General features: G+C 38.1%; 1 protein-coding gene across 3 annotated transcripts; it reads left to right on the top strand.

The window, feature by feature from the left end:
- The first annotated feature begins 312 nt into the window (after positions 1–312).
- Positions 313–24,981, top strand: LOC126475428 (coiled-coil domain-containing protein 115-like). Of its 3 annotated transcripts, XM_050103276.1 has the most exons (3): positions 313–565; positions 2,624–2,769; positions 22,674–24,981. In XM_050103276.1, exon 3 carries the CDS (start codon positions 22,680–22,682, stop codon positions 23,247–23,249), a length of 570 nt encoding a protein of 189 aa, XP_049959233.1. In that variant the 5' UTR covers positions 313–565; positions 2,624–2,769; positions 22,674–22,679; the 3' UTR covers positions 23,250–24,981. The 3 variants fall into 3 exon arrangements, with proteins under 3 accessions (XP_049959233.1, XP_049959232.1, XP_049959235.1); XM_050103275.1 differs by lacking the exon at positions 2,624–2,769; XM_050103278.1 differs by lacking the exons at positions 313–565; positions 2,624–2,769 and adding an exon at positions 777–795.
- The last annotated feature ends 1,952 nt before the right edge of the window (positions 24,982–26,933 follow it).

A 26,933-nucleotide genomic window follows, 5' to 3' on the forward strand; every position in this document is an offset into this window, starting at 1 on the left:
TAAAATAAGAAGAAAACAGTTTCACAAAACATAAACAAGGCCGCACATCTCACGAATATAAACGACAATATTTTACGAACGGGGCCACTTACGCATGGAACATGATTCCTTTTAACTTGGTAGCACTATTCCAACGATTAGTACACCCGTAAACAACGCAAACCGGCATTTTAAAATGAAAAAAACCTTCAGCAGCTCTACACAGTAGCACAATCGGAAACGAGTCTTCTGACCAAACTGCAATGGCGGAGCTCGGTTTCTGTCGGCTTCAAGTTTGTGACGTCATGGCATCTCCCCTCTCTGAAACGCTAAATTAAATCTCTGACGGAAGCCGATACTGGTGTTTGTAAACAGTGGACAGTTGATCAGACGTGTTGTTGGAAATAATTTTCGAGAGTGTAAATGAACGTTACCATTATTTACTAATGCAGCAGCGAGCAACTGCCAAATGTCTGTTTGACAGGCAAAATTAACACGCAATTTTAGTAATTAAATTTTTTTAATTGCTCAAAAAATCTGAGTGAATTTTCTTGAAATGGAGCATACTGGTTTTACAGAAAAAACCGTAAGGAAATTTTCATTACTCTTACTTTAAGTATGTTATATGCCGTCTAACTGTTACAATACAACGAATTCAACAAATTAACAAGAACTGTGACATTTGCTGTCAACGTAATTCTTAAGTGCTATGTGTGTGTTGTACACGCTCTTCTTTCCGGTTGAACTTAAGAGTGCAATTTTCTGCCGTGCTGATGAAACAAGACCGAAGGAAAACCCTTATATATAAGTAAACCTGTGAGTTTTCCGCTCGTTATTATACACTAACTTCTTTAATAACCGTGTTTTAGACAATTCATATGCCATATGATGTCGTTCTGCAGGTAACATTTTATTCATAACAAGAGTAACCATCCAGTCATGTTGTTCAGTTTTTGATCTCACAATTTGTATTCAGTAATCTGCTGACTGTGATGGTGCATGCAGGCTACGTGCTTACATTATGTGTGTTATGTGTACCATGACCCTGCTAGCTAGGTTTGGTTTCCAGTTGAATATTCCAGGTTTGTATGTATTTACCTAAGTGGATGGCATACGGAATGTTTTTGCTTGAAGTTTTGCTTGTGGATTTAAATTTGAATTTGCTTGAATTGATTTATTTGGAAATACTGTTTCATAGGTATTGCTTATTGTGTACTCAACACATATTAATTGTATTACATGGATTACAGAGACCACAAAGTGGATTGTATCTACATGTTACAATTCTGTTTTGTCACAATCACATTTCTTCTTTGTTGTATGTTGGAGCATGTTGTTTACAAGACATATAAAGTTTTAGTGGAGATGGTGATTCATTCAGACTGATGATCTTGACTGTATTTTTTTTATGAGTTTTTAGTGACTGACCAATAGCATAGCATGATGTCTAATTTAGGTTATAAGGTGAAACTGATTTGGCGAAAGTGACTAATGTGTCAATCTTCCACTTTTCATACACCTTGCGTTAAATAGGAACGTTTTCATCCTTGATGAAAAGCCTTATTTACACTCTGTGGTCATTGTAATAACAATATTCCCTGGCTTCATTCCCATTTAAAAAAATTAGCATTTTTTGTGGTAATGTTTTTATGTTGTTAATGATTTCAACTATTGGCCATTTCTTAAAGCTCACATCCTCCTGTGGTGATGATATCATCACTATATTGGCAGGAGTATCATGTGGTTCAGTAATCCAAAGACTTGGTTGTGAATTGATGAAGCTGTGTCAAAGACACGAAATAACCCTGCATTGAAATGTGAATGTTGTATGCCTCTAGTGGATATGATACCATATGTACATTGTGTATGATGATAGGTGGAATACTTCATTTATTAAATGTGACACGTCTCTGTATCCAACCTTCACAAAAAAACATCTTCGTTATCAAACAGTGTGTATCGTGTAATTTTTACATTTGATTTATTTACCAATGCAGTCTTTCCAATAAGATCCAGAAGCAGTATCTTTGTGTAATTGTTGTATATACCCAGAAACATACAGGAAGTATATCTGAGTCTCCTGTGTAGGCATAAATATCCAGTTTCTTGCCAACAGAGGAATCATATCAACAGACATTTTGACAGGCCACCAGGCACAATTTGGGGAGCTGTTCTGTCAGTTGTTGACAGTGTCACTAATCTCGGAAGTTTAATATATTGTGCAGTTAAATATCCCCCTAATTTGTTAAAATTGTTGAGCAGCAGCAGTAATATTACACTTCCTCTCCACACCAAAAACATTTGTACAATGTCTGTGGATGATTCTTCATCAAGGGTAATGTGTTGTGTCCTACCTGTCAGGAAGTTTACAATACAGGTGCAAATCTTTTTATGTATTGCATCAGAAAATAGTTTCTTCAGAAGTCATCAGTGTAGTACTCAATTCAGAACTTTGGGGAAGTCTAGAAACACCAGATTAGATTGATTTTCTCTATCTGTAACACTGAGGATTTAGGGCCTATGAGGAAAAACATGAATTACTTTCGCATGATTGACATTTTTGTAACCCATACTGATTTCAGTGGAGAAAGTTATTCTGTTTTATTTATTTATTTTTTATTTTTGTTTATTTATTTTTGTCAAGATATACAGGGTGCAAATGGTAACTGTTTGAAATCTACCACAGTGGTGTAGGGGAAGTTGAACCATTTTATTCAGAACACTTGTGATCCAGCAAGCCAGGAAACAACCTCAAATAAGCCTACAAAAGTCACCTAAGCTACAGAGAATGTAAGCTGTATGACATTTTGAATATACTCTTGCCCTTGTACATGACTGGCTTAGCCTGTCAGACTTTTGTTTTTTCTTTTTTTTTATTTCACTAACATTAGTAATATAAACTTTCCTGAGGGGGTAATGAAGGAAAAACACTTTCTGAATGTTATACAAAGCTTAATGACCCTTACAATTGGATCCAAATTTACCCCTTACAAGCAAATATAACACTGAAAAGAAAAAAAAAAACACAGGATCAGTGTTAAAAACAAGAACTATCTCATTTTCTTTTAAAGAAGTCTCTGACTCCTACTTATTTGCATTATAAGGTAGACCTCTATTAAAAATGCCAGTTTCTAAGATTTCTCTTATTCACCGACCTGTGTTATGCTGGGGGAGAGAGGAAAGTATACAAGGCAGGAAGTTTGAGACTGAAGAATGGGTAATAAAATGTGGGATTTAAAATTCAGCCATTTCGTAAAAGTTGGGAGTAATAGTAGAGGATGCAAGTAAATGGGTGGGAGGGGAGAGAGAGAGAGATTAAAAGAAAAAGTATAATTTAAATGAAGACTGATTGTTTTTTATTATTTTTATGAGTATGGAGTAAAAGTGCAAGGGAGGGAAACTTGCAAGAGAGGAAACATTAAAATTGGGTTCTTTCTGTTAAAAATCACTTTCTGAAAATTAATTTTAAAGGTTGGATACTTTTACTGACATTAGATGCTGTATCTTTCACTATTTTCTGAAGAAGAAAAATATTCAAATTACAGTACAACTCATATGTACTAGGGCCATCTGGTTGTTATTCTCAGACTCAATTGCATATGTAGGTAAACATTCCCCTAGGTTTTGCAGTCATTTTCTTTAAGTTAATTCATTCATTGAAAAGATAAAAAAAGTGCATTTTCAGATTGCCACCCACTCTTCAAGTCATTATGCAACATGAAAATTGACATCAGACAATGTTCTCCGTGATCACAAAGTCCATGCACTTGTTGCAGTTAATTTTTTGGCTTTAATCTACATACCAAAATGTACAAAGATTCTTCAAAATTTTATAGCTTCTGTGCCTCATTTATGGTGGTATCCAGTTGGTGTCAGCACTTTTTGATAATTTAGTCAGGTTCACAATCTGTTTCATAGCCAGCAGGGACCCTGGAGTGCCCTCTTCCTGCCAGGTAAGGAAGCAATCATTACACACGGGAAATAGGCAGTTGCAGAGTAAGTGTGGGAAATGTCACATTTCCTGAATTGATCCTCATTCTGAGGCTGAGTCAGTTTTTCTACTGCTATTGTCAAATGTTCCAAATTTCGTGCTGTTTTGTCTAGATTGGCCCAACTTTTTTAAAATTGCTATACAGCTGAATTATTTCTTTATAGCATAAATATGTATGCAGCTGTAAGATAAATGAGTTGTACTTGATGAAAGAACATTTACATCTCTAACAGTTTTTGTATAGATCCACCAAGTGATCTAGTAGATGTTCTCAATAGTTAAAATGATCTAAGCCTGCTCATGTCATAAAAGTAGGAAATAAAAGGTTTTTCTGGATACTAAGTCATAAAGGAATTCATGGAAATAAGCAAATTGATTAACTAATCAAGAAGTGGGCACACTGTGGTTCAATTTCTCTTTCCATGCATGCTGTCATTCAGTTGTTGAAGGGGAGGGTTGCGTAACACAAAGTTAATGTCACACTGTAGGTCTTTTTACTAAAGCAACACACATATCATGAATCTGCTCCAATTACAGAAATAAGTGCCCCTGTTTTGGTGCCATATGTAAAATTGGTCTGAGTCACATGACAGAGAGAACTCACCAGTATGTGATCTGAAGAAGAAAAATATTCAAATTACAGTACAACTCATATGTACTAGGGCCATCTGGTTGTTATTCTCAGACTCAATTGCATATGTAGGTAAACATTCCCCTAGGTTTTGCAGTCATTTTCTTTAAGTTAATTCATTCATTGAAAAGATAAAAAAAGTGCATTTTCAGATTGCCACCCACTCTTCAAGTCATTATGCAACATGAAAATTGACATCAGACAATGTTCTCCGTGATCACAAAGTCCATGCACTTGTTGCAGTTAATTTTTTGGCTTTAATCTACATACCAAAATGTACAAAGATTCTTCAAAATTTTATAGCTTCTGTGCCTCATTTATGGTGGTATCCAGTTGGTGTCAGCACTTTTTGATAATTTAGTCAGGTTCACAATCTGTTTCATAGCCAGCAGGGACCCTGGAGTGCCCTCTTCCTGCCAGGTAAGGAAGCAATCATTACACACGGGAAATAGGCAGTTGCAGAGTAAGTGTGGGAAATGTCACATTTCCTGAATTGATCCTCATTCTGAGGCTGAGTCAGTTTTTCTACTGCTATTGTCAAATGTTCCAAATTTCGTGCTGTTTTGTCTAGATTGGCCCAACTTTTTTAAAATTGCTATACAGCTGAATTATTTCTTTATAGCATAAATATGTATGCAGCTGTAAGATAAATGAGTTGTACTTGATGAAAGAACATTTACATCTCTAACAGTTTTTGTATAGATCCACCAAGTGATCTAGTAGATGTTCTCAGTAGTTAAAATGATCTAAGCCTGCTCATGTCATAAAAGTAGGAAATAAAAGGTTTTTCTGGATACTAAGTCATAAAGGAATTCATGGAAATAAGCAAATTGATTAACTAATCAAGAAGTGGGCACACTGTGGTTCAATTTCTCTTTCCATGCATGCTGTCATTCAGTTGTTGAAGGGGAGGGTTGCGTAACACAAAGTTAATGTCACACTGTAGGTCTTTTTACTAAAGCAACACACATATCATGAATCTGCTCCAATTACAGAAATAAGTGCCCCTGTTTTGGTGCCATATGTAAAATTGGTCTGAGTCACATGACAGAGAGAACTCACCAGTATGTGATATTTATGGCATATGTATTTCTGTATCTCCTAATAAGAGGATAGCATTAAATCTAAAAATGAACTTCCATGGTGTAGTGGCTAATGCTGTGACAGAAACTCAATGTCAGTGCCTTTACCTGTTCCTCTCCTCAGTTAAGTAGTGTTTATCTATTTTGTCAAGAATAAACCCTGTACCAAAGCATGCAGGTGTTACCTTTGGTATTGTCTGTATATTTATGGTACACATTCTGAAAATCTTAATTTGTGACGTGACTGAAAAATGACTCATTCAACATCTTTATGATTTATTGTGCAAAATGTTTCATGGAATTTGAAATTAACTAACTAACTAGCTCTTCCCTCACACAGCTTATGGGATTGTGGATGTTCTCCACAATCCAATAGTTTGCTTGTGTTGGCCTCAGTAAATGGAGGTAATCCATATTACCCCAAGCTCTGGTGCATGCAGTGTGGTGTAGTGGTTAAAGTCACTGGCTGTCATACTGCAGGTCAGCTGTTGAAATTTGACTATCACAAGTTTTTGTTGTTTCATATTTATTATTTCTGGAAGGTTTTTGAAATATCTTATGTTCGTAATGTTTGCATATTCTGGAATATTCAATGTTTTTATAAATAGCTGCACTTTCCATCCTGGAAGTTATTTTCTTCCTGGCTATGTGTTGGTGTTCATGATAAACATGCTTCCAGTGCTAAGTTTTCCATTTCATTGATGACTCTGCTTTCAGATTTGAACTTGAGTGTGGTTATAATGTAACATTGTTTGTTGGAGACAATGAGTAATCGAAAACATTGACACCACCGTCTCTCCAATTAAGCAAAGTACTCTGGATGATTTTGCTCCCCAATATGCCACAGCCATTATCTGTCACCGTACAGAGGTACCAGCCATTTGCCTAGTGGCCAATTTCAGGAAAATTAAGTGAGACAACCATCTTGGATATGAGGTTGCCACAGATACAAATCCTCCATGGACAGCAGTCACGAAGATCTCCAGAAATTTGATTGCTACCATCAATGGCCAAGCTGTCTGGGCACTAACCAACTCAAGGGCTTTATTTTCTTTGATGTCAGGTGCTTATCATTGTCAGCTAAAGAAGACTATTTTCTGTGATACAAAAGCGATTGTGCAGAAAGTCACAAATGGGAAATATGCCCAGCCAACAGGAACATGTATTGCAAGAAAAGCTATCAATGACATTACACTTCCCTTTGAATTTATCATTTGATAGAATTTAAGTCATAATGTTATTATTGGATGGGATTCCTTGCAGGCGTCATAAATATATTGTGGAAGATCAGACCTCCAGGTTGAGGAAGCTATTCCAACAAGCACATGACAAAGATTACTCTGAGCAGTAGTTTGCCATTGAAGACATTGTTACCTCATCATCATCATCGTTATCATCAACAAGACAAGTTCCAGTTGTCAGTTGAGATGCTCAGTTAAACAGTGAAGCTTTTGTCATTTGTAAAAAGTTACTCAGGCTCACAGAAGAACTCTACATGCCAGCGATGATCATTAGCATTGTCACTGGTCAAGGAAAACATTGCATCACTAATCATTTTGAGTATCCACAACTCATCCCTAAAGATATGTGTTATTGACAGCCAAGCCAATCCAGGAAGAGCAGTGTAGTGTCATCGGCAAGAAATTGTGTGCCACTGCCAGTGCAGAGAGTAGGAGAGGAAGCTACATTGAACTGCCAGCAGTGTCTGACCTGACCGAGGAACAACATCAAAAGGTGATAGACATTCCATGTCAGTCTTCAAATGCTTCGAAACTGGACTGGAGAATGGACAAACCAAGTGGCCAGCAATAAAACTCCTTATCAACACTGGGTGGTTCATGGTGTGGGTTCCTGTAGTCATGTCCTAGTTAATGAACCACGGGCAACGTATGAGTGGCCAAGTAAGTGGTCCTGACAGTCGGGATACTAGTTATTTTGGAATAAGGCTGGGCATCTCGGACATATTCAGAGTCATGGTCACCTTTGTGCTCATACGGCAAAGACTACCAAATCCACCGGTTAGTCCCTCAGCCGTTAGGGGTAAAACCCAATGGGACTCGGGGCAAGTAAGGCAAGCCACCTGCTTCCCTGGTACTTTAAATATGATGCTGGCAACAATCAGAGCAAAATGCCTCGGACCTTTGGAGGTGACGGAGTCCCACCTCTAACTGACAAACCAGCGACTCCTAAGATACAACTTGGCAAACAAATGGTAATGAGATGTGGAGCTATTAATATCAATGGGGGCTACTCTGGGAAGAAGGTAGAGCTGGCAGAGGCTGCAAGTAAGATGGGGCTGGACGTTTTAGCTGTTAGTGACATTCGGGTAAGGGGTGAGAAAGAAGAGGAAGTGGGAGAATACAAGGTCTACCTGTCAGGAGTCAAAGCAGGAATAGCACAATGGGGTGTAGGGCTTTACATCAGGAAAGAAATGGAACCCAGCGTAGTTGCAATAAGGTATGTAAACGAACGACTGATGTGGATAGATTTGACAGTGTGTAGCAAGAAAATTAGGATTGTGTCAGTATATTCGCATTGTGAAGGGACAGATTAAGATAAGATGGATAGTTTTTATGAGGCACTCAGTGATGTAGTTGTTAGAGTAAAGGACAAGGACAGTGTTCTGCTCATGGGTGATTTTAATGCCAGAATTGGAAATCGAACAGCAGGGTATGAAAAGGTTATTGGTAAATTTGGAGAGGATACGGAGGCCAACAGGAACGGGAAACAACTATTGGATTTCTGTGCCAGTATGGGCTTAGTAATCACAAACTCCTTTTTTAAACATAAGAACATTCACCGGTATACTTGGGAAGGCAGGGGAACCAGATCTCAGATCAGGAATTCAGGAAGGCTGTGAGGGACACACGTGTATTCAGGGGATTCTTTGATGACACTGATCATTATTTAATCTGCAGTGAAACTGGGATTGTGAGGCCGAAAGTGCAGGAGGTCAGGTCCATATGTAGGAGGATAAGAGTGGAGAAACTTCAGGATAAGGAAACCAGGCACAAGTACATAACAGTGATCTCAGAAAGGTACCAGTTAGTTGCATGTAGTCAATTACAGTCATTGGAAAAGGAATGGACAAGGTACAGGGACACAGTACTAGAAGTGGCTAAAGAATGCCTTGGAACAGTAGTGTGTAAAAGTAGGATGAAGCAAACAGCTTGGTGGAATGACACAGTCAAGGCAGCCTATAAAAGGAAAAAGAAGGCGTATCAAAAATGGCTACATACTAGAACTCAGCTAGACAGAGAAAGTTATGTTGAAGAAAGAAACAAAGCCAAACAGATAATTGCAGCATCCAAGAAGAAATCTTGGGAAGACTTTGGAAACAGGTTGGAGACTATGGGTCAAGCTGCTGGAAAACCACTCTGGAGTGTAATTAGCAGTCTTCGAAAGGGAGGTAAGAAGGAAATGACAAGTATTTTGGACAGGTCAGGAAAACTGCTGGTCAATCCTGTGGATGCCTTGGGCAGATGGAGGGAATATTTTGATGAGTTGCTCAATGTAGGTGAAAATACGATCAGTAATGTTTCAGATTTCGAGGTAGAATGGTATAGGAATGATGATGGAAATAGGATCATATTTGAGGAAGTGGAGAAAATGGTCAATAGATTGCAGTGCAATAAAGCAGCTGGGGTGGATGAAATTAAGTCGGAACTCATCAAATACAGTGGAATGTCAGGTCTTAAATGGCTACACAGGATAATTGAACTGGCCTGGGAGTCGGGACAGGTTCCATCAGACTGGACAAAAGCAGTAATCACACCAATCTTTAAACATGGAAACAGAAAAGATTGTAACAACTACAGAGGTATCTCTTTAATCAGCGTTGTGGGTAAAATCTTCTCAGGTATTGTTGAAAGGAAAGTGCGAGTATTAGTTGAGGACCAATTGGATGAAAATCAGTGTGGGTTTAGGCCTCTTAGAGGTTGTCAGGACCAGATCTTTAGCTTACGGCAAATAATGGAGAAGTGTTATGAGTGGAACAGGGAATTGTATCTATGCTTTATAGATCTAGAAAAGGCATATGACCGGGTTCCTAGAAGGAAGTTATTGTCTGTTCTACGAGATTATGGAATAGGAGGCAAACTTTTGCAAGCAATTAAAGGTCTTTACATGGATAGTCAGGCAGCAGTTAGAGTTGACGGTAAATTGAGTTCATGGTTCAGAGTAGTTTCAGGGGTAAGACAAGGCTGCAACCTGTCTCCACTGTTGTTCATTTTATTTATGGATCATATGTTGAAAACAATAGACTGGCTGGGTGAGATTAAGATATGTGAACACAAAATAAGCAGTCTTGCATATGCAGATGACTTAGTTGTGATGGCAGATTCGATTGAAAGTTTGCAAAGTAATATTTCAGAGCTAGATCAGAAATGTAAGGACTATGGTATGAAGATTAGCATCTCCAAAAACGAAAGTAATGTCAGTGGGAAAGAAATATAAATGGATTGAGTGCCAAATAGGAGGAACAAAGTTAGAAAAGGTGGACGGTTTCAAGTACTTAGGATGCATATTCTCACAGGATGCCAACATAGTGAAAGAACTGGAAGCGAGGTGTAGCAAAGCTAATGCAGTGAGCGCTCAGCATCATAAATATATTGTGGATGATCAGAGCTCCAGGTTGAGGAAGCTATTCCAACAAGCACATGACAAAGATTACTCTGAGCAGTAGTTTGCCATTGAAGACATTGTTACCTCATCATCATCATCATTATCATCAACAAGACAAGTTCCAGTTGTCAGTCGAGATGCTCAGTTAAACAGTGAAGCTTTTGTCATTTGTAAAAAGTTACTCAGGCTCGCAGAAGAACTCTACATGCCAGCGATGATCATTAGCATTGTCGTTGGTCAAGGAACACATTGCATCACTAATCATTTTGAGTATCCACAACTCATTCCTAAAGATATGTGTTATTGACAGCCAAGCCAATCCAGGAAGAGCAGTGTAGTGTCATCGGCAAGGAATTGTGTGCCACTGCCAGTGCAGAGAGTAGGAGAGGAAGCTACATTGAACTGCCAGCAGTGTCTGACCTGACCGAGGAACAACATCAAAAGGTGATAGACATTCCATGTCAGTCTTCAAATGCTTCGAAACTGGACTGGAGAAAGGACAAACCAAGTGGCCAGCAATAAAACGCCTTATCAACACTGGGTGGTTCATGGTGTGGGTTCCTGTAGTCATGTCCTAGTTCATGAACCACGGGCGACGTATGAGTGGCCAAGTAAGTGGTCCCGACAGTCGGGATACCAGTTACTTTGGAATAAGGCTGGGCTTCTCGGACACATTCAGAGTCATGGTCACCTTTGTGCTCATACGGCAAAGACTACCAAATCCACCGGTTAGTCCCTCAGCCGCTAGGGTTAAAAACCAATGGGACTCGGGGCAAGTAAGGCTAACAACCTGCTTCCCTGGTACTTTAAATATGATGCTGGCAACAATCAGAGCAAAATGCCTCGGACCTTAGGAGGTGACGGAGTCCCACCTCTAACTGACAAACCAGGGACTCCTAAGGTACAACTTGGCAAACAAATGGTAATGAGATGGGGAGCTATTAATATCAATGGGGGCTACTCTGGGAAGAAGGTAGAGCTGGCAGAGGCTGCAAGTAAGATGGGGCTGGACGTTTTAGCTGTTAGTGACATTCGGGTAAGGGGTGAGAAAGAAGAGGAAGTGGGAGAATACAAGGTCTACCTGTCAGGAGTCAAAGCAGGAATAGCACAATGGGGTGTAGGGCTTTACATCAGGAAAGAAATGGAACCCAGCGTAGTTGCAATAAGGTATGTAAATGAACGACTGATGTGGATAGATTTGACAGTGTGTAGCAAGAAAATTAGGATTGTGTCAGTATATTCGCATTGTGAAGGGACAGATCAAGATAAGATGGATAGTTTTTATGAGGCACTCAATGATGTAGTTGTTAGAGTGAAGGACAAGGACAGTGTTCTGCTCATGGGTGATTTTAATGCCAGGATTGGAAATCAAACAGCAGGGTATGAAAAGGTTATGGGTAAATTTGGAGAGGATATGGAGGCCAACAGGAACGGGAAACAACTCTTGGATTTTTGTGCCAGTATGGGCTTAGTAATCACAAACTCCTTTTTTAAACATAAGAACATTCACCGGTATACTTGGGAAGGCAGGGGAACCAGATCTGTCATTGACTATGTAATAACAGATCAGGAATTCAGGAAGGCTGTGAGGGACACACGTGTATTCAGGGGATTCTTTGATGACACTGATCATTATTTAATCTGCAGTGAAACTGGTATTGTGAGGCCGAAAGTGCAGGAGGTCAGGTCCATATGTAGGAGGATAAGAGTGGAGAAACTTCAGGATAAGGAAACCAGGCACAAGTACATAACAGTGATCTCAGAAAGGTACCAGTTAGTTGAATGTAGTCAATTACAGTCATTGGAAAAGGAATGGACAAGGTACAGGGACGCAGTACTAGAAGTGGCTAAAGAATGTCTTGGAACAGAATGGCTGCTGTAGTTTCTTTCATTGGGGCGAATGTAGTGGCATGGGAAATGGGGACGTAAATGAGGCTCACCAGTGGTATTGTAGGATCTGCAGTAGAGACAGGAAAATACTGGAACAGGAAGGAAAAATTACAGCTCTTCAAGCTGACTTAGACAAGGCAAGGGAGGAACTGGACAGGTTAAAGAGGGAGATGGGTGAACAGAGGTGGGAAGTGGCAACAGCTAATAGGGGGAACAGGCAAAGGAGAGCATCAGACAGCTTTGTTATAAATCTTGAAAATAGATTTGACCTGTTGCCTCAGTCAGAATCGGATGAGCCTCATGTAGCTGAAGCTGTAGAAAGGGCACAACAAGCTTTCAAGGACTTGAAAAAGGTAGGGAAATATGTAAAGAAAGAGAAAGTTCTGTTGTTAGGAAGCTCCCATGGTAGAGGTGTTGGCCAACTACTGCAGGAAAATCTAGGTCCAGAGTACCAGGTCACAAACGTTTTCAAGCCTAGTGCAGATCTGGGTCAGGTAACAGAGGATGTAGGTTCTTTATGCAAAGATTTCACGAAGGAGGATGCCGTGGTTATAGTGGGTGGTCCGGGAAATAACATTGACAGAGACTCTGATTATTCCATAGAGAGTGACCTGGTGAAGATAGCATCAGCAACGAAGCATACGAGTGTGGGATTTGTGTCTGTGTTGAGACGCCATGATCGGCCTCATTTGAACTCTTCCGTCAGGAGGGTGAACTTGGAGTTGGAGTGGCTGCTTAGGACGGATATAGGGTCCCATATTAGTTTGATTCCTGTGGATGCTATCTGTAGTGTTGGCAGAAGAGCCAACACTGTGTTGCTAGAGGAGGCCGAAATGCACGCGTTTAATTACACGCTAACTGGCGTGAGGTCTGGAACAGATAAGGGAATTAATAGTAGCAAATAAAGTACATAGTTGATATAATACTTAACTTTAATCCACAATTGGAGAACATTGGTCTGACGGTACAGGCATCACAATATATATAGCAAAGGATTATGGCGCCTTGCTAGGTCGTAGCAAATGACGTAGCTGAAGGCTATGCTAACTATCGTCTCGGCTAATGAGAGCGTATTTGTCAGTGAACCTTTCCTAGCAAAGTCGGCTGTACAACTGGGGCGAGTGCCAGGACATCTCTCTAGACCTGCCGTGTGGTGGTGCTCGGTCTGCAATCACTGACAGTGGCGACAAGCGGGTCCGACGTATACTAATGGACCGCGGCCGATTTAAAGGCTACCACCTAGCAAGTGTGGTGTCTGGCGGTGACACCACACTATAGATAGGTGGGACTACACTAGGCATGGCCTTCACCTCAATAGGAAAGGGAAGGGAAAACTGTCTGGGTTGATTGCAGAAAACGTAAGGGGGGGGCACTGTCACAAGTGGTAAAATACCAGTGGTCACAGGTGTCAGAGGAATGCCTGTTTTAGGATAGGGAAGGGGGAAAGAAAATGAGTTTTAAGAGAGATTGGCAGACACACTCAGTTTGAGAAAACAGATGAACAGGAGTCAGATTTTAGCATACAGATTCCATTTAAACAATGTTTAACAGAAAGTAATCAGAAACTGCCAGTTCATCTTAGCCAAAGCAGTTATAATCCCATTAGTATGCAGTATCAGTTATCTTTATTACACCAGAACATTCCGGGACTCAGAAATAAAATTGATCAACTACTCATTTGTATTGATGAAATGAATTCCTCTAACCAAATTGACATAATCTGCCTCTCTGAACATCAAGTGACCACTGGCATAGATATGTTAGACATTCCAGGATTTAAGCTAGCTTCCTACTTCTGCAGAGTAGATATGGATGGAGGAGGAGTTGCCACATTTATTAAAAACTGCCATAAATTCAAGAACATTGACTTTAATAAATTCTGTTTAGACCAGCATCTAGAAGCATGTGCATCAGAAGTAGAGTTCCATAACAGATCCTATATAATAGTAACTATTTACCGAGCACCTGCAGGAAATTATAATCTATTCATAAATCATCTAGAAGCTCTTTTGGGTTATTTAACAGGAAGAAACAAAGAAATTTTGATTGCTGGTGACTTTAATACAGATTTTCTAAAGCAATCTTCCAGTAAACATTTACTGCAGTTAGTAATGTTGTCTTTCAATCTAACTCACACTGTAAACTTTCCAACTAGGATCACTAAATCCTCAAGGTCAGCCATTGATAACATTTTTATACACAGATCAAAGGAACAAAATCATATCATAAGACCTGTAATAAATGGACTATCAGATCATGACATGCAGCTCCTTGTTTTAGATGTAAATTCTGAGCAGATTATCAAGACTGCTAAGTCTGAATAAAGGAGAGTAGTCAGTCAACCAAAAATTGAGTGTTTTAGGAAACTGCTCAAAGATATGAACTGGAAAGATGTTTATAGTGCCCATGACACGAATGAAAAATATAATACATTCATGAACAATGTCAGTACCATGTTTGAAAACTGTTTTCCTCTAAAAGTTACTCAAATTAAACAGAAGTCTATAATAAAACCATGGATTACACAAGGAATAAAGATTTCCTGTAAGACAAAAAGGAAAACGTATCTGTCAACCAAGAATAGCTCCAATATTGATGATTTAGCTAAATACAAGGAATACTGTAAAATATTAAAAAAAATAATTCAGACATCTAAACAAATGCACTACGAGAAGAAGATAGCAATGTCAGGGAACAAAATAAAAACAATATGGGATATAGTGAAAGAGGAGACTGGTAGAACCAGAAAGGAACTGGAGCAAATAGCATTAAGGGTAGATGACACATTAGTAACCGATGGGCATAGTGTGGCAAATCTATTTAACAAGTACTTTATATCCATTACTGATAGAATGGGATTGTCAGGATCAGTAAATAATGCCTTTGAATATCTGAAACTAGCCTTTACAAATAGCTTCAGCTACATGAATATGTCACTCACTTCACCAAAAGAAATAACTTCTATAAAAATCTTTGAAAACAAAGCATTCTAGTGGTTACGATGAAATATCAACAAAGTTAATTAAGGCATATTCTTGTGAGTTTAGTACAATTCTAAGTTACTTTTGTAACCAATCAATTATAACTGGGACATTTCCTGACTGGCTAAAATATGCAGATGTTATGCCTCTATTCAAGAAAGGGGATAAAGAGATACCATCGAACTACAGACCGATTTCACGTTTGCCAGCATTCTCAAAAATTTTAGAAAAAGTAATGTACAGGCAGCTTCTCAACCATCTGACCACAAATAACATATTATCAAGAACACAGTTTGGATTTCCGAAGGGTTCTGATATCGAGAAGGCTATTTACACCTACAGTGAAAATGTGCTTAATTCATTAAATAACAAATTACAAGCAGCAGATATTTTCTGTGATTTGTCAAAGGCATTTGATTGTGTGGACCACAACATCCTTGTAAATAAATTAGAATTCTATGGTGTCACGGGCTGTGCTGCAAAATGGTTCAAGTCATACCTAGCAAACAGGAAACAAAGGGTGTCAATACAAGGGACTAGTGAATTAAGTCATCAGTCATCATCAGAATGGGAAGAAATTACATGTGGTGCCCCACAACAATCCATCTTAGGGCCATTGCTTTTTCTTGTGTACATTAATGATCAGTTACATTGCCAGAAGCAGAGTTCGTTTTGTTTGCAGGTGACACAAGTATTGCAATAAATAGTATGTCGAGTGTAAGATCTGCTAATGATATTTTCATGGATATTAATAAATGGTTTGAAGCCAACTCATTGACATTAAACTTTGAAAAGACTCACTACATGCAATTCAGAACATGTAAGAGGTTTCCACCCAGCATATGCATAAAGTATGAAGAAGAGCAGATAGAAGAGGTTGACAGTCTTAAATTCCTGGGATTACAACTTGATAATAAATTCAGTTGGGAGGAGCTCACCAAAGAACTGCAGAAATACCTTAACAAATCTGTATTTGCAATTCGAGTGTTAGCAGACATAGGTGACATAAAAATGAAAAAGCTTGCATACTTTGCCTACTTTCATTCCATAATGTCATATGGTATAATATTTTGGGGTAACTCTTCAAGTCAAACAAAAGTTTTCAGAGTCCAAAAGCGTGTAAGATATGTTATTTGTGGAGTAGATTCACGGACGTCATGTAAAAACCTCTTCAAAGAACTGGGTATACTAACCACTACCTCTCAGTATATTTACTCCTTAATGAAATTTGTCCTAAATAATATATCTCTTTTTCCAACAAACAGCTCAGTCCATACATACAATACCAGGAACAAAAATGATCTGCACAAAGACTTAAAAGCACTTACTTTAGTTCAAAAAAGGGTCCACTACTCAGGAACACTCATCTTTAATAATTTGCCAGCAAACATAAAAAATTTAATTACAGATAAAGATCAATTTAAAAGGAGCCTGAAAGACTTACTAGTGGCCAACTCCTTCTACTCCATTGACGAATTTTTTAATAGAAACAAATGATGTTCATACTATTAGTATTGTTACTTCAGCTAAAAAAAAAAAAAAAGTTGACATGTTCCACATCCACAAGGATCTCTTCAGCATCGATCTATGGAGCGAAAAACTAATCTAATCTAATCTAACGTACATGCCAGTTCTCTGCATTGAATATCAACGACTGTACAGAATCATGAGGAAAAATGCCTTTCCATTGCCACACATTGGCAACACCTTAGGCTTCTTGAAAGTAGCAAAGTATTTATTGACTGTGGTTATGCAGACAGTCTGCTGGCAAACTGATGTAGATGAGGGTGACCAGGAAAAGACTGCCTTAATAACTCCGGGCAACGTCTGTGAGTTTAAAATTATACCGTTTGGACTGTGTAACATACCAAACACCTTCGAACTTATGATGGACGACCTGTGCTGTCAACTTAATGAATAACGTGTCTTTGCTATCTGGATATCATTGTCATTTTTTCACAAACATTGAAGAACATACAAGTTGTCTGAAAATGGTGTTGAAGTGTGTTCAGACTGCAGGTCTCTGCATGAATCCAGAAAAGTGCCTCTTCACTGCCCATGAAGTAAAAAGCTAGGGACACCAAGTAAATGGTGATGGAGTTTGTCCTCATCCAGATTACGGATGGCAATTATCACTGAAACAACTGGTTTTTAGTTATATCAGTCTCCACTCCAGGTTTACTTGATTCTTAAACTGCTCAACATAACAATTTTATGAGATCTGATGGTTAAACCACTCAACTGTTTTGTGAAATAACTGACTTTCAATTTTTTTTCTTCCTATTGTTTCGTATAATAAATGTACAAATCAAACATAGATTGAAAAATGTTGACTCTCTCAGTTTCAAGATGCATGGAATCAAAATATTAAATTATATAGCCAAAAACAACAAAATTAGTAAGTCCACCATTTACTGCTTTTCCCGAAAAAGTGATAAGTGGCTGAATACTATAAAAAATCACCAGTCTTCTCCTACCGATTCTATTTTTTTTTTTTTTTTTTTTTTTTTTTTTTTTTTTTTTTTTTTTTTTTTTGAAACTCTGCTCAAAAATCATGTTATCAGGGGTCAAACCACTATTTGGACAGTAGCAATAGTCAGGGCTAAAGGGTGGAAACTGAAGTAGGAAAAACTCTGTTTCTTGTGTTTCTTTGTCTGGAAAGGCTACACGCAGATAAACGCATATTATGTAGATATAGGCAGCAGATCAGCTACTGTCTATTTTTATTGTATACTATGAATGAATTGTTAAGTTTTGAATTTTTTACGGTTGCCATAATTGCCATATTTTTGTAATTATAGAAATGACAGACAGCTGCAATGCAGTAGATGTCCGGTGATGATGTCGAAAATCTACTGTATAGAACGGGGGGGAGGAGGGGGGGCGGATCTTGCAACTGCACGTATGTGTACCTTAATTCACAACACATGGCAACAGGGACATTATTATCTCAGCATTGCTGTACCAAATCTTATGCACATGGCTGTTGCCAGTTTCTGTTGACATTGTAATTAAAATAGCACTGATTGCTTTTCCAATTTTCTGTAATAACACAATATTTCAAATCAGTGCAAACTGTACGAATAAAAAGTACTCCCTTTTCAAAAAAGGTTTCTTTAAAACTGAAAAATTTTAGAACTGCTGCTGTGGATAACTTATATTTCAATTTTTACTTGGCTATTAGTGAAGAAATATGACCAAGACCAAACAAATACTGAAAAATACTGCTTATTTAGAATTAAAATACAGGTATCGGTTTTAACCGGTTGGTTTTTCCCATCCCTAATCCAGATAAAATAAGAGCAGTCTCAGATTTTCTGACTTCTCAGTACATATGTGATGTAAAAAGTTTCGTTGGAATGTAGTCACACTACCAGCAATCCATAAAGAATTTGTGTACCAAGGCAAGTCCCTTTCAAGAATTACAGCAAGGAGGTGTCAAATTTTCCTGGAATGAGCTGCAAGAAAGAGATTTCCTTTTCCTTAAGAAGGTAATAACATCTCTAGTCCTAGCATTGTATGACTAAAAGCCTACATAGAACTTCGTGCTGACACTAGCAATTGTGGGATAGGTGCAGTTTTAGTACAAATTTAAGAAAGTGCTGAGAAGGTGTAGCTTATGACTACAGAGTAGTCTTCAAGACTGACATGAACTACTTTAAACTGGAAAAGGCCCCTTGCAGCTGTTTGGTCTATGAACATATTCTGACCATACTTTTTGGCAAACCATTCACCATTGTGATAGACCACTGTTCTCTACTCTGGCTGTCTAGTCTGAAGGATCCATCAGGTCGACTGGCGAGATGGGTACTGAGGTTTCAGTAATACAATGTCACAGTGGTATAGAAAAGCAGACATAAAACACAAGGATGCCCACTGGCTTTCAAGGAATCTCTTGGTGCAGCAGAGCAGTGTGGATGCAGTCTCAGTCATCAGTGCATTAAATGACAATGCTGCTGAACTGAGGTAATATCCAGAACTGTTGAAAACAATAGAAGCCTTGAAGGAGAAGAAACCACCCAAAGGAGAATTCTATAAGAGGAGCTGTGATCCAATGGGGCAGAAATAGCTGCTCGCCATCCCAGCTCGTCTACAGCTAACTTATCCTGAAGTTTTTCCATAATGCTCCACCATATGCTCATGCATGATTCTTGAAGACTCTAGACAAAATCAGACACAAGTATCACTGGTCAGGTCTCTACAGATCCATTAGACCCTATGTTAGCCATTGTAAGGTCTGCCAATGACAGAAGCAGGTGCCACAATTACTTTTGGTGCATCTTGTACCAATCCCATGTGCAGCAGCACCAGGTCACCTAATTGGAAACTACCACTTGGGTAGGGTTCCCTAAGTTGACAAATAGCAATTGGCGGATAATAGTCTCCACTGAATACCTCATGTGCTATGCTGCCACCAAAGCTGTTCTGACTGCTGCAGCTCCAGAACTTGCTGAGTTTATTTTGAAGGACAGAGCCCCCTTTATGATTATCTTTGATCGTAGAAAAGTTTTACAGTCAAGACTAGTACCAGAGGTACTCTCACATTCCAACATCACCCACAGGATGACAATTGCCTGCCATCCACAGACAAATGGGCTCACAGAATGCTGTAATAACACATTGACAGATATGAGTTAGATGTATGTTGATATTGAAGAGAGAGAGAGAGAGAGAGAGAGAGAGAGAGAGAGACGGGAATTTAGTACTGCCCTATGTAACTTTCGCATATGGCAAAGTGAAGCAAGACACTACAGACTTTACACTACTCTTTTGCTTCACAGTTGTGAGGCCGAAACAACAGTGGATACACTGTTCCCATTTCAACCAGATGCTAGTTGGGATGATTACGTGATACATCATCACCAGGACCGAAGAAGCAAGGCAGCTGGCTCACATACAGACCCTAAATACCCAGGAGAAAGACCAAGAGTACTGTAATGCCAAGCATTGGCCACTGAGGGACAGCTATGGAGACAGTATAGATTTTTACATCCATGCAGAAAATGGGACTCTTGAAAAAGTTACTAACCCTTCACTAAGAAGACAAAACCGCAGAGACAGTGTCCATGTCCTCAGTATGGAGCCCTACTACAGTCCAGAGGGCTAGATTGATGATGGGAGATTCAAGGAAACTGATGACCCACTCCACAATCCTCAAGCTTCATAGTGAGTGGCTAGCTTTGATGCTCATCATGATGAAGAGGATGTAACAAAATGGGTAGAGTGTGAGGATGTGCCAGTGATGCCATACAGAGAAATGTTGACAAGATCTAGATCAATTTGCTGCAGTCGCTTCCAATGAAAAGTTCTAAAACAGTGGCTCACTCTTTCTCCCGAAGGGGGAGCAATGCCACAAGCTATGATTCATGCAGTGTGGCATAATTGTTAGCTGTGCTGGCAGTCAAGCTTCGGGTTGCCTGTTCATACTTGACTACTAGCAGTTATTTGTTATTCCGTAATTATCTTTCCTGGGAGGTTCTTGAAATATCTTATGTTTGTAACGTTGTATATTGTAGAATATTCAACATTTGTATAAATACCAGTATTTTGTAGTATTGAGTATTTATGTAAATACATGCACTCTCTACCTCGGAAATTAGTTCTGTGCAACTATGCATTGCTGTTCATAGTAAACATGCTTCCAGTGCAAAGTGTTTTATTTAAGTGGTGAGCCTGCTTTCATATTTGGTCTTGAGTATGGTTACAGTGTAACTATATCCTGTAAAATCATCCTTTCCATGTTTTTCAGAAATAATTTTGCTAGGATAACTCAAGCCCGTCCAGCTATGCAACGAAGTTGTTAGCCCCAAGAGTTGAATTTACACCACCTGTGACATACAGAAAAATGGCCTTTGGCAGATACTTCTAACTGGGAATATAAATCTTATCTGATATATTTGAGCCACTCTTCCTCCCTTTCTGCCTTTTGGAAATCAAATTCCTGTTCAGCTATCGAGCTCATTTGCTGGGTTTCATCCGTACCCAGTGACGGCATTGCCCATTACGTACTACTATCCAGAGCCAGATTGACTCAGGTGTTTTAATGTTGTTGTCGCACCTGATCCCCCCTCCCTACTACCCCATCTATTGTAAACCGAGGTCCCGGGACCAGCAGTTGTAGTATCTGTTTCTTTTAATTCAGTGTTTGAAGTAATTGTAGTTATAGCGTCTAACATTCTGTAAGAAGTACTGAAATATGTATATGGATTGGAGTCTTTGAACCATATGTTGATATTTTCAGGTATTTCATTCTATTGAATAAATAATAAGATCCACCCTTTTTGATAGAAAACTCACTTTGAAAGTGATGCAGAACTGATTATTAGAAAATCTTATTGAGGAATTCGTAAATGACATAAATCATTGTGCTCAGTGTTCTGAGATAAACACAGAACACAAACACCTTAAAAAGAAACGATGCACAGTACCATTGTAGTAAGCCTGTCATTACATTATTGAACTTCTTTCCGTTTCTGGTTTAGCCATCAGTTTCCAGCTAGCATTAAAACTTCTTGTTGATTCATATTTTGATACTGAGGAAAAGAGTCTGTTTAGATTTTAACATTAACTGAATTGTTTCTCAGAATATTCCTCTTCATCACAGAAAGCAGGCTTTCTTGTCTGGTATTTATGATGTTGCTGATATTTATGTGCATAAGGCCCTGGTCCAAGGCATAATTGTCTGCCTAATGTTTCATCTTCCAGTGCAGGAGACATTCATCAGAAGCTCTAATGACCCAGAAAGCAGTTACAGACTCAAACAAGCTCAGCAACCTGAACTGTTTAGCTTTTAACCGTTTGGCTTGCTGAACCTTCTTGAGTCAGTAACTGATTTCTCATGTTTCCAGCACAGGAAGATGAAATGTTAGGTAGACAGTTATGTCTTGAACCATGGCCTTATGCCCATAAAACAAATATTCATCTTGTCTGAGATGGAAGTCTTGTCACTCCATAAATGAATTATACAGTCATGAAATACATTAGAGGAAGGTAAGTGGGGAACTTCAACGGTGATTTATATTCATATGTGTGCCTGATAACACAGTGATGAGTGTATGATTTGCCTGTGTCTGTCAGCTAAGTCTGACTGCCAGTTAAAGTGACAGCCTGGAAGACTCCAATCAGCCAAATATAAAATTTTTATTCTGCCAACAAAAATTCTATCTAGATAAAATAATTCTCATACTTTCTATTTTGTCTGCCCTCAGAAACAGCTGATTCTCTAATAGGACATCAAAGGAAGCATAATTGATGACCATAGTCTCTGGCTGCTGAGGCAAGACTCAGTAATAATTTCTTAAAGTAATATATAGGTTGAAATCAAACAACGCAGCACAAAAAAGCCAAAACAGAGAAAGAACTTTGGTTATCTCATTGTTGACAAGTAAAAGACTGAAAGGAAAATTTAGTTTCTATACTTGGGAATTATTCTTTTGCAGCATTATAATAAGTTATTACTCATTTTTTGCTATATAGCCTTTCATTACTTTTCACAGGTGAAAATGGACATTGAAGAAACTTGTAAGAAACTGGATTTGCTTTGCATAGAGGAACTGGAAATAATGGAAGAATATATTCGTTGCAAGGTTGAATTGGAAAAGCTAATGAAAGCTGGTTTCCTGAATATCGCCAAAGCTCGTTATATAATGGGAAAAACTTCTGTTTCATCATTGCAACTGCCTTCAGAAGATGCTTCAGATGTCACTGCACTAAGTAAGGTCGTTTTAGAAGAGAAAAGTTCAGCTGAAGATAGAGAGTTTCAGCTCATATTAGATTTCAAAGAACAAGGCAAACAAGTGGATGATGTGACTCCTGCTCCCCGGAAGAGAAACATCACTGATGAGAACAAACTAATGGAGGAGAAACCTGATTCCAAATTTAAGACTCAAGATTCTGATCCTCTTAGGTGGTTTGGTGTTTTAGTGCCACAGAATTTACGGCAAGCACAAACTAACTTTCAGTCTTCCCTACCATTGGTTATTGAATGTGCTAACCTTCAGCTGAAGTTGTTAGATTCCTATGACAAACACAAAAAAGCTCTAAGGAGGAAAAAGGATATTTCTACAACATGATAATGAATTTTTTGGCACTATAGTGAATTATGTACATCTTATGAACTGAGCTGCCAACTTATGTATGCATTCCATATAATCTTTGTGTTACTAATAAATAAGTGCATGAAGCATTATTGAACAAATTATATGTGGAGTTGGTGGTGGTGGTGGTGGTGGTAAAGGTGTAAACAACGAGCTGTGTCTTTCTACCTTGATAATTTTGTTGTTGTAATTGTTTCATTTTTATATTGCTTTAAAGTCAAAAAATGCAAACATTGTAAGTAAATATACATAAATATGTTGGAGCGAACTTGCAATGCCAGAGTCAAATTTGAATACAAAACTATGGCTAAGAATAAGAACAACATCCATCTGTCAGTTATTGAAACTGAAATGAATAGACCAGGGCTGTTTCAAAGATCTTGAACATTGAGCTGTTTGAGCAAGGTTTTTGTCTTGATGAGCTATCAGAGAGGAGCACCATTCACATTGGCAGAACCAAAATGGGACAAGATGTGCGATGTAAGTTGAAAGCAATAGACATGTTATTCAGCCTAATTACAATTTGACATATAAAATGGTGTGGTCTTTTGCAATTTCCAGTCTGGGTTATACATGAAATTAATGACATTTAAAATAATGTTACTTTATCCACTATAATGAGCTATATACATTATATCATTGTATTTACCAAAATTTTATCTGCAATGAGAGTGAAGAATCAGTTCATTAGGATTTTGCTTTGAAAAATGCTGAGCTTATATTGACCAGGAACAGGTTTAAAATCCATATCTGTGTATCCTGATAAGGTTTACATGTTTTCCTTAAAACAAAAGAGCTGAAAGTTGGATAATTTCTTAATGAAGCCATCCCCACCCCATCCTCCTCTAACTGAGCTAATGTTCTATGTCAGAATGACCTAATGTTGCATTTTGTGTCTTATAACCACCAGTGCCCATGTGTTACATTACTTATGTGATGTACATTTGTATGTATGTTCTTACTGCTGTACAAACTGTTTCTTCAATATGTAAAAATTCCGAATAATTTTGGAGAATTTTACAGATGAAAACCAATCTTCTATATTTTCTATGGTTACCATTAGTGATGTGAATAAATATATCATGTACTGAATGAGAAATTTTGGGTGTACCATAGTCGCAAATATCTTGATAAACAGGTTCATTGTTTAGCAAGTTAATGTTAAGAATACGATGCTTAAGCTAAAAGCACCTACCAGGTGTGCAAGAAATATAATTTTGTTATTTACATCATAGTGAGTGTTGCATAAAAAATTTAATTTCTTTGTAGCCTACATAAAAACATCAGTCTTAACAATGTGCTGTGCTCTTTAACATGTTACTTAGAAAAATAAGACATTGTATTTATGAGGAGTTACAGTTTCTGTTTGTTTTTTGTTTTTGAAACAGTGTCAAAAATGGTTCAAATGGATCTGAGCACTATGTGACTTAACATCTGAGGTCATCAGTCCCCTAGAACTTAGAACTACTTAAACCTAACTAACCTAATGACATCACACACATCCATGCCCAAGGCAGGATTCGAACCTGCGACTGTAGCGGTTGCGCAGCTCCAGACTGAAGCCCCTAGAACAGCTCGGCTCCGGCAACAATATCATGTCACGTTTTTTGTTTCTCTGACTGTGAATTCTATGCCCACTGTGAATCATGTGACTATAGATAGACTGATGGTGACTTCTATCACAAAGTATACACCAATTTTGACACTGCATTTTGTTTCCAATATTTGTGTAACAATATTAGCAACTTGAGAAAACACCCAATAAAATATTTTTACCATTACTAGCTTATGTTCACAGTTACACAGTATTGATCACTACCTAACAAATGTTGTAACATGGTTAAAACTGAACAAAACAATTGCTGCAGAGAATATGATTTTATGTGTATAAGAGCACAAAAAGTGAAACCAGTAACTATTGTTATATGATCAAGTACTTATTTATATTTCAGGAATTTAATTAGATTTTTGTTTATTCAGTGAACCATAATTGTGGTCTCTCTGATATGTGACATTTGCCAGTTTACAAATACAATATAACCAACTTTCCCAGTTAAACAGCATGACAACTTACTAAGTGTTCAAAGGCTACCTCAGTTTCTCAGCATGTGGATTGGATGTAATGATTACAGAAGAAAAAAGAAAAAGTAATGCAAAAAAACCATAATTGTAGATGTTGTCATGAAGTCCGTATTATGAAAAGAGTGTAACATATGTAGATCATGCACAAAAATTCAGATATAAGGCATGGCCCATAATGGTTGTTTCTAAATGAACAAAAACTATTTCACTCTATTATAGCACACACACTTAACTTTTTAAAAGTAGTGGCTTTTTAGGTACCACTGATGAATTGAAATGTTTATCTTTTTAATTATCATTATGTTAATGTTAGCATGTGACAGAATTTGTCTATATCACTTTCCAACCAGTTAATAGAATTATTTTTGTTTTCAGTGTAAGTGTAATTCTTTTCATTCCTGTCATTCACAACAGTATTTTGGTGGTTTGCATATAGTTTAAGATATTCTGTAGGAAGTATTCACAATCTAATTGTGTCAACAATACTTAAAATTACGCATTGTCAGAAAATAAAGCTTTGGTGAAATTCTCATGTAATGTGATTTAAGTGTCCTCTTGCTGGAACCAGAATTTTTCTTGTTGTTTGTTTGCTTGGAACCAAAATATAGGATTTGAAGAGATGATTGAGAATTCAAATGATAGGTACATGCTTGCATGCAGTTTAGATGTTTCTGTGTATCCTGTCTTGTTTTAATAAGAAAGGGCCATTTACTTCGACTTCAGCATGTTCTGGTTGATGCTCTTCATGGAGATCTTCTTTATATCAGTACTAAATGTTTTATGTATAAATTTGACCACTAAGATGAAAGTGAGACTCATCACCTATCCACAGGAAATATAAAAAAAGTTTTTTTTTTTTTTTTTCAAATTCTACATATATATTCAGTTCCTGTTCATAGTCAGTTTGTTTTCTTCTTCATAAACAATATTTTATAAGAAGTGTAACCTGAAATCATATTTTAAGGTTCTGTCCATATGAAAGAATCAAATTACGCCAGTTGTTGGAGACAGTTATCTAATAGAATCCAGAAGGTCAACATGGATCCAATTTTTTTTGTGCATGGCTGCTTCAAGAGAGACACTAACAATGCGGTAAGGATTTAGTAATTATGTTCCTGGACACTGAGCAGACTTATTATAGTGTGAAAAGAAGTAGATGGGATTGAAATTTAAGGCAAAGAAGTGTGAAATGGTGGTGACAGCCAGGAATAAGGTGTCTGTGTGTGTGTGTGTGTGTGTGTGTGTGTGTGTGTGTGTGTGTATCTGGTTTTGAGTTCAAAAAAATGGCTCTGAGCACTATGGGACTCAACTGCTGAGGTCATTAGTCCCCTAGAACTTAGAACTAGTTAAACCTAACTAACCTAAGGACATCACAAACATCCATGCCCGAGGCAGGATTCGAACCTGCGACCGTAGCGGTCTTGCGGTTCCAGACTGCAGCGCCTTTAACCGCACGGCCACTTCGGCCGGCCTTGGTTTTGAGTGAGGGGGCTTGTAACATCATAACATCGAAAGGCAAACAAGGAATTACAATAGTGCAAAACACATATCCTACCCACCTGATAATGGTTATGTTAG

Source organism: Schistocerca serialis, chromosome 4 (assembly GCF_023864345.2).
Source record: "Schistocerca serialis cubense isolate TAMUIC-IGC-003099 chromosome 4, iqSchSeri2.2, whole genome shotgun sequence".
In the NCBI taxonomy this organism is placed as follows: Eukaryota; Metazoa; Arthropoda; class Insecta; order Orthoptera; family Acrididae; genus Schistocerca; species Schistocerca serialis.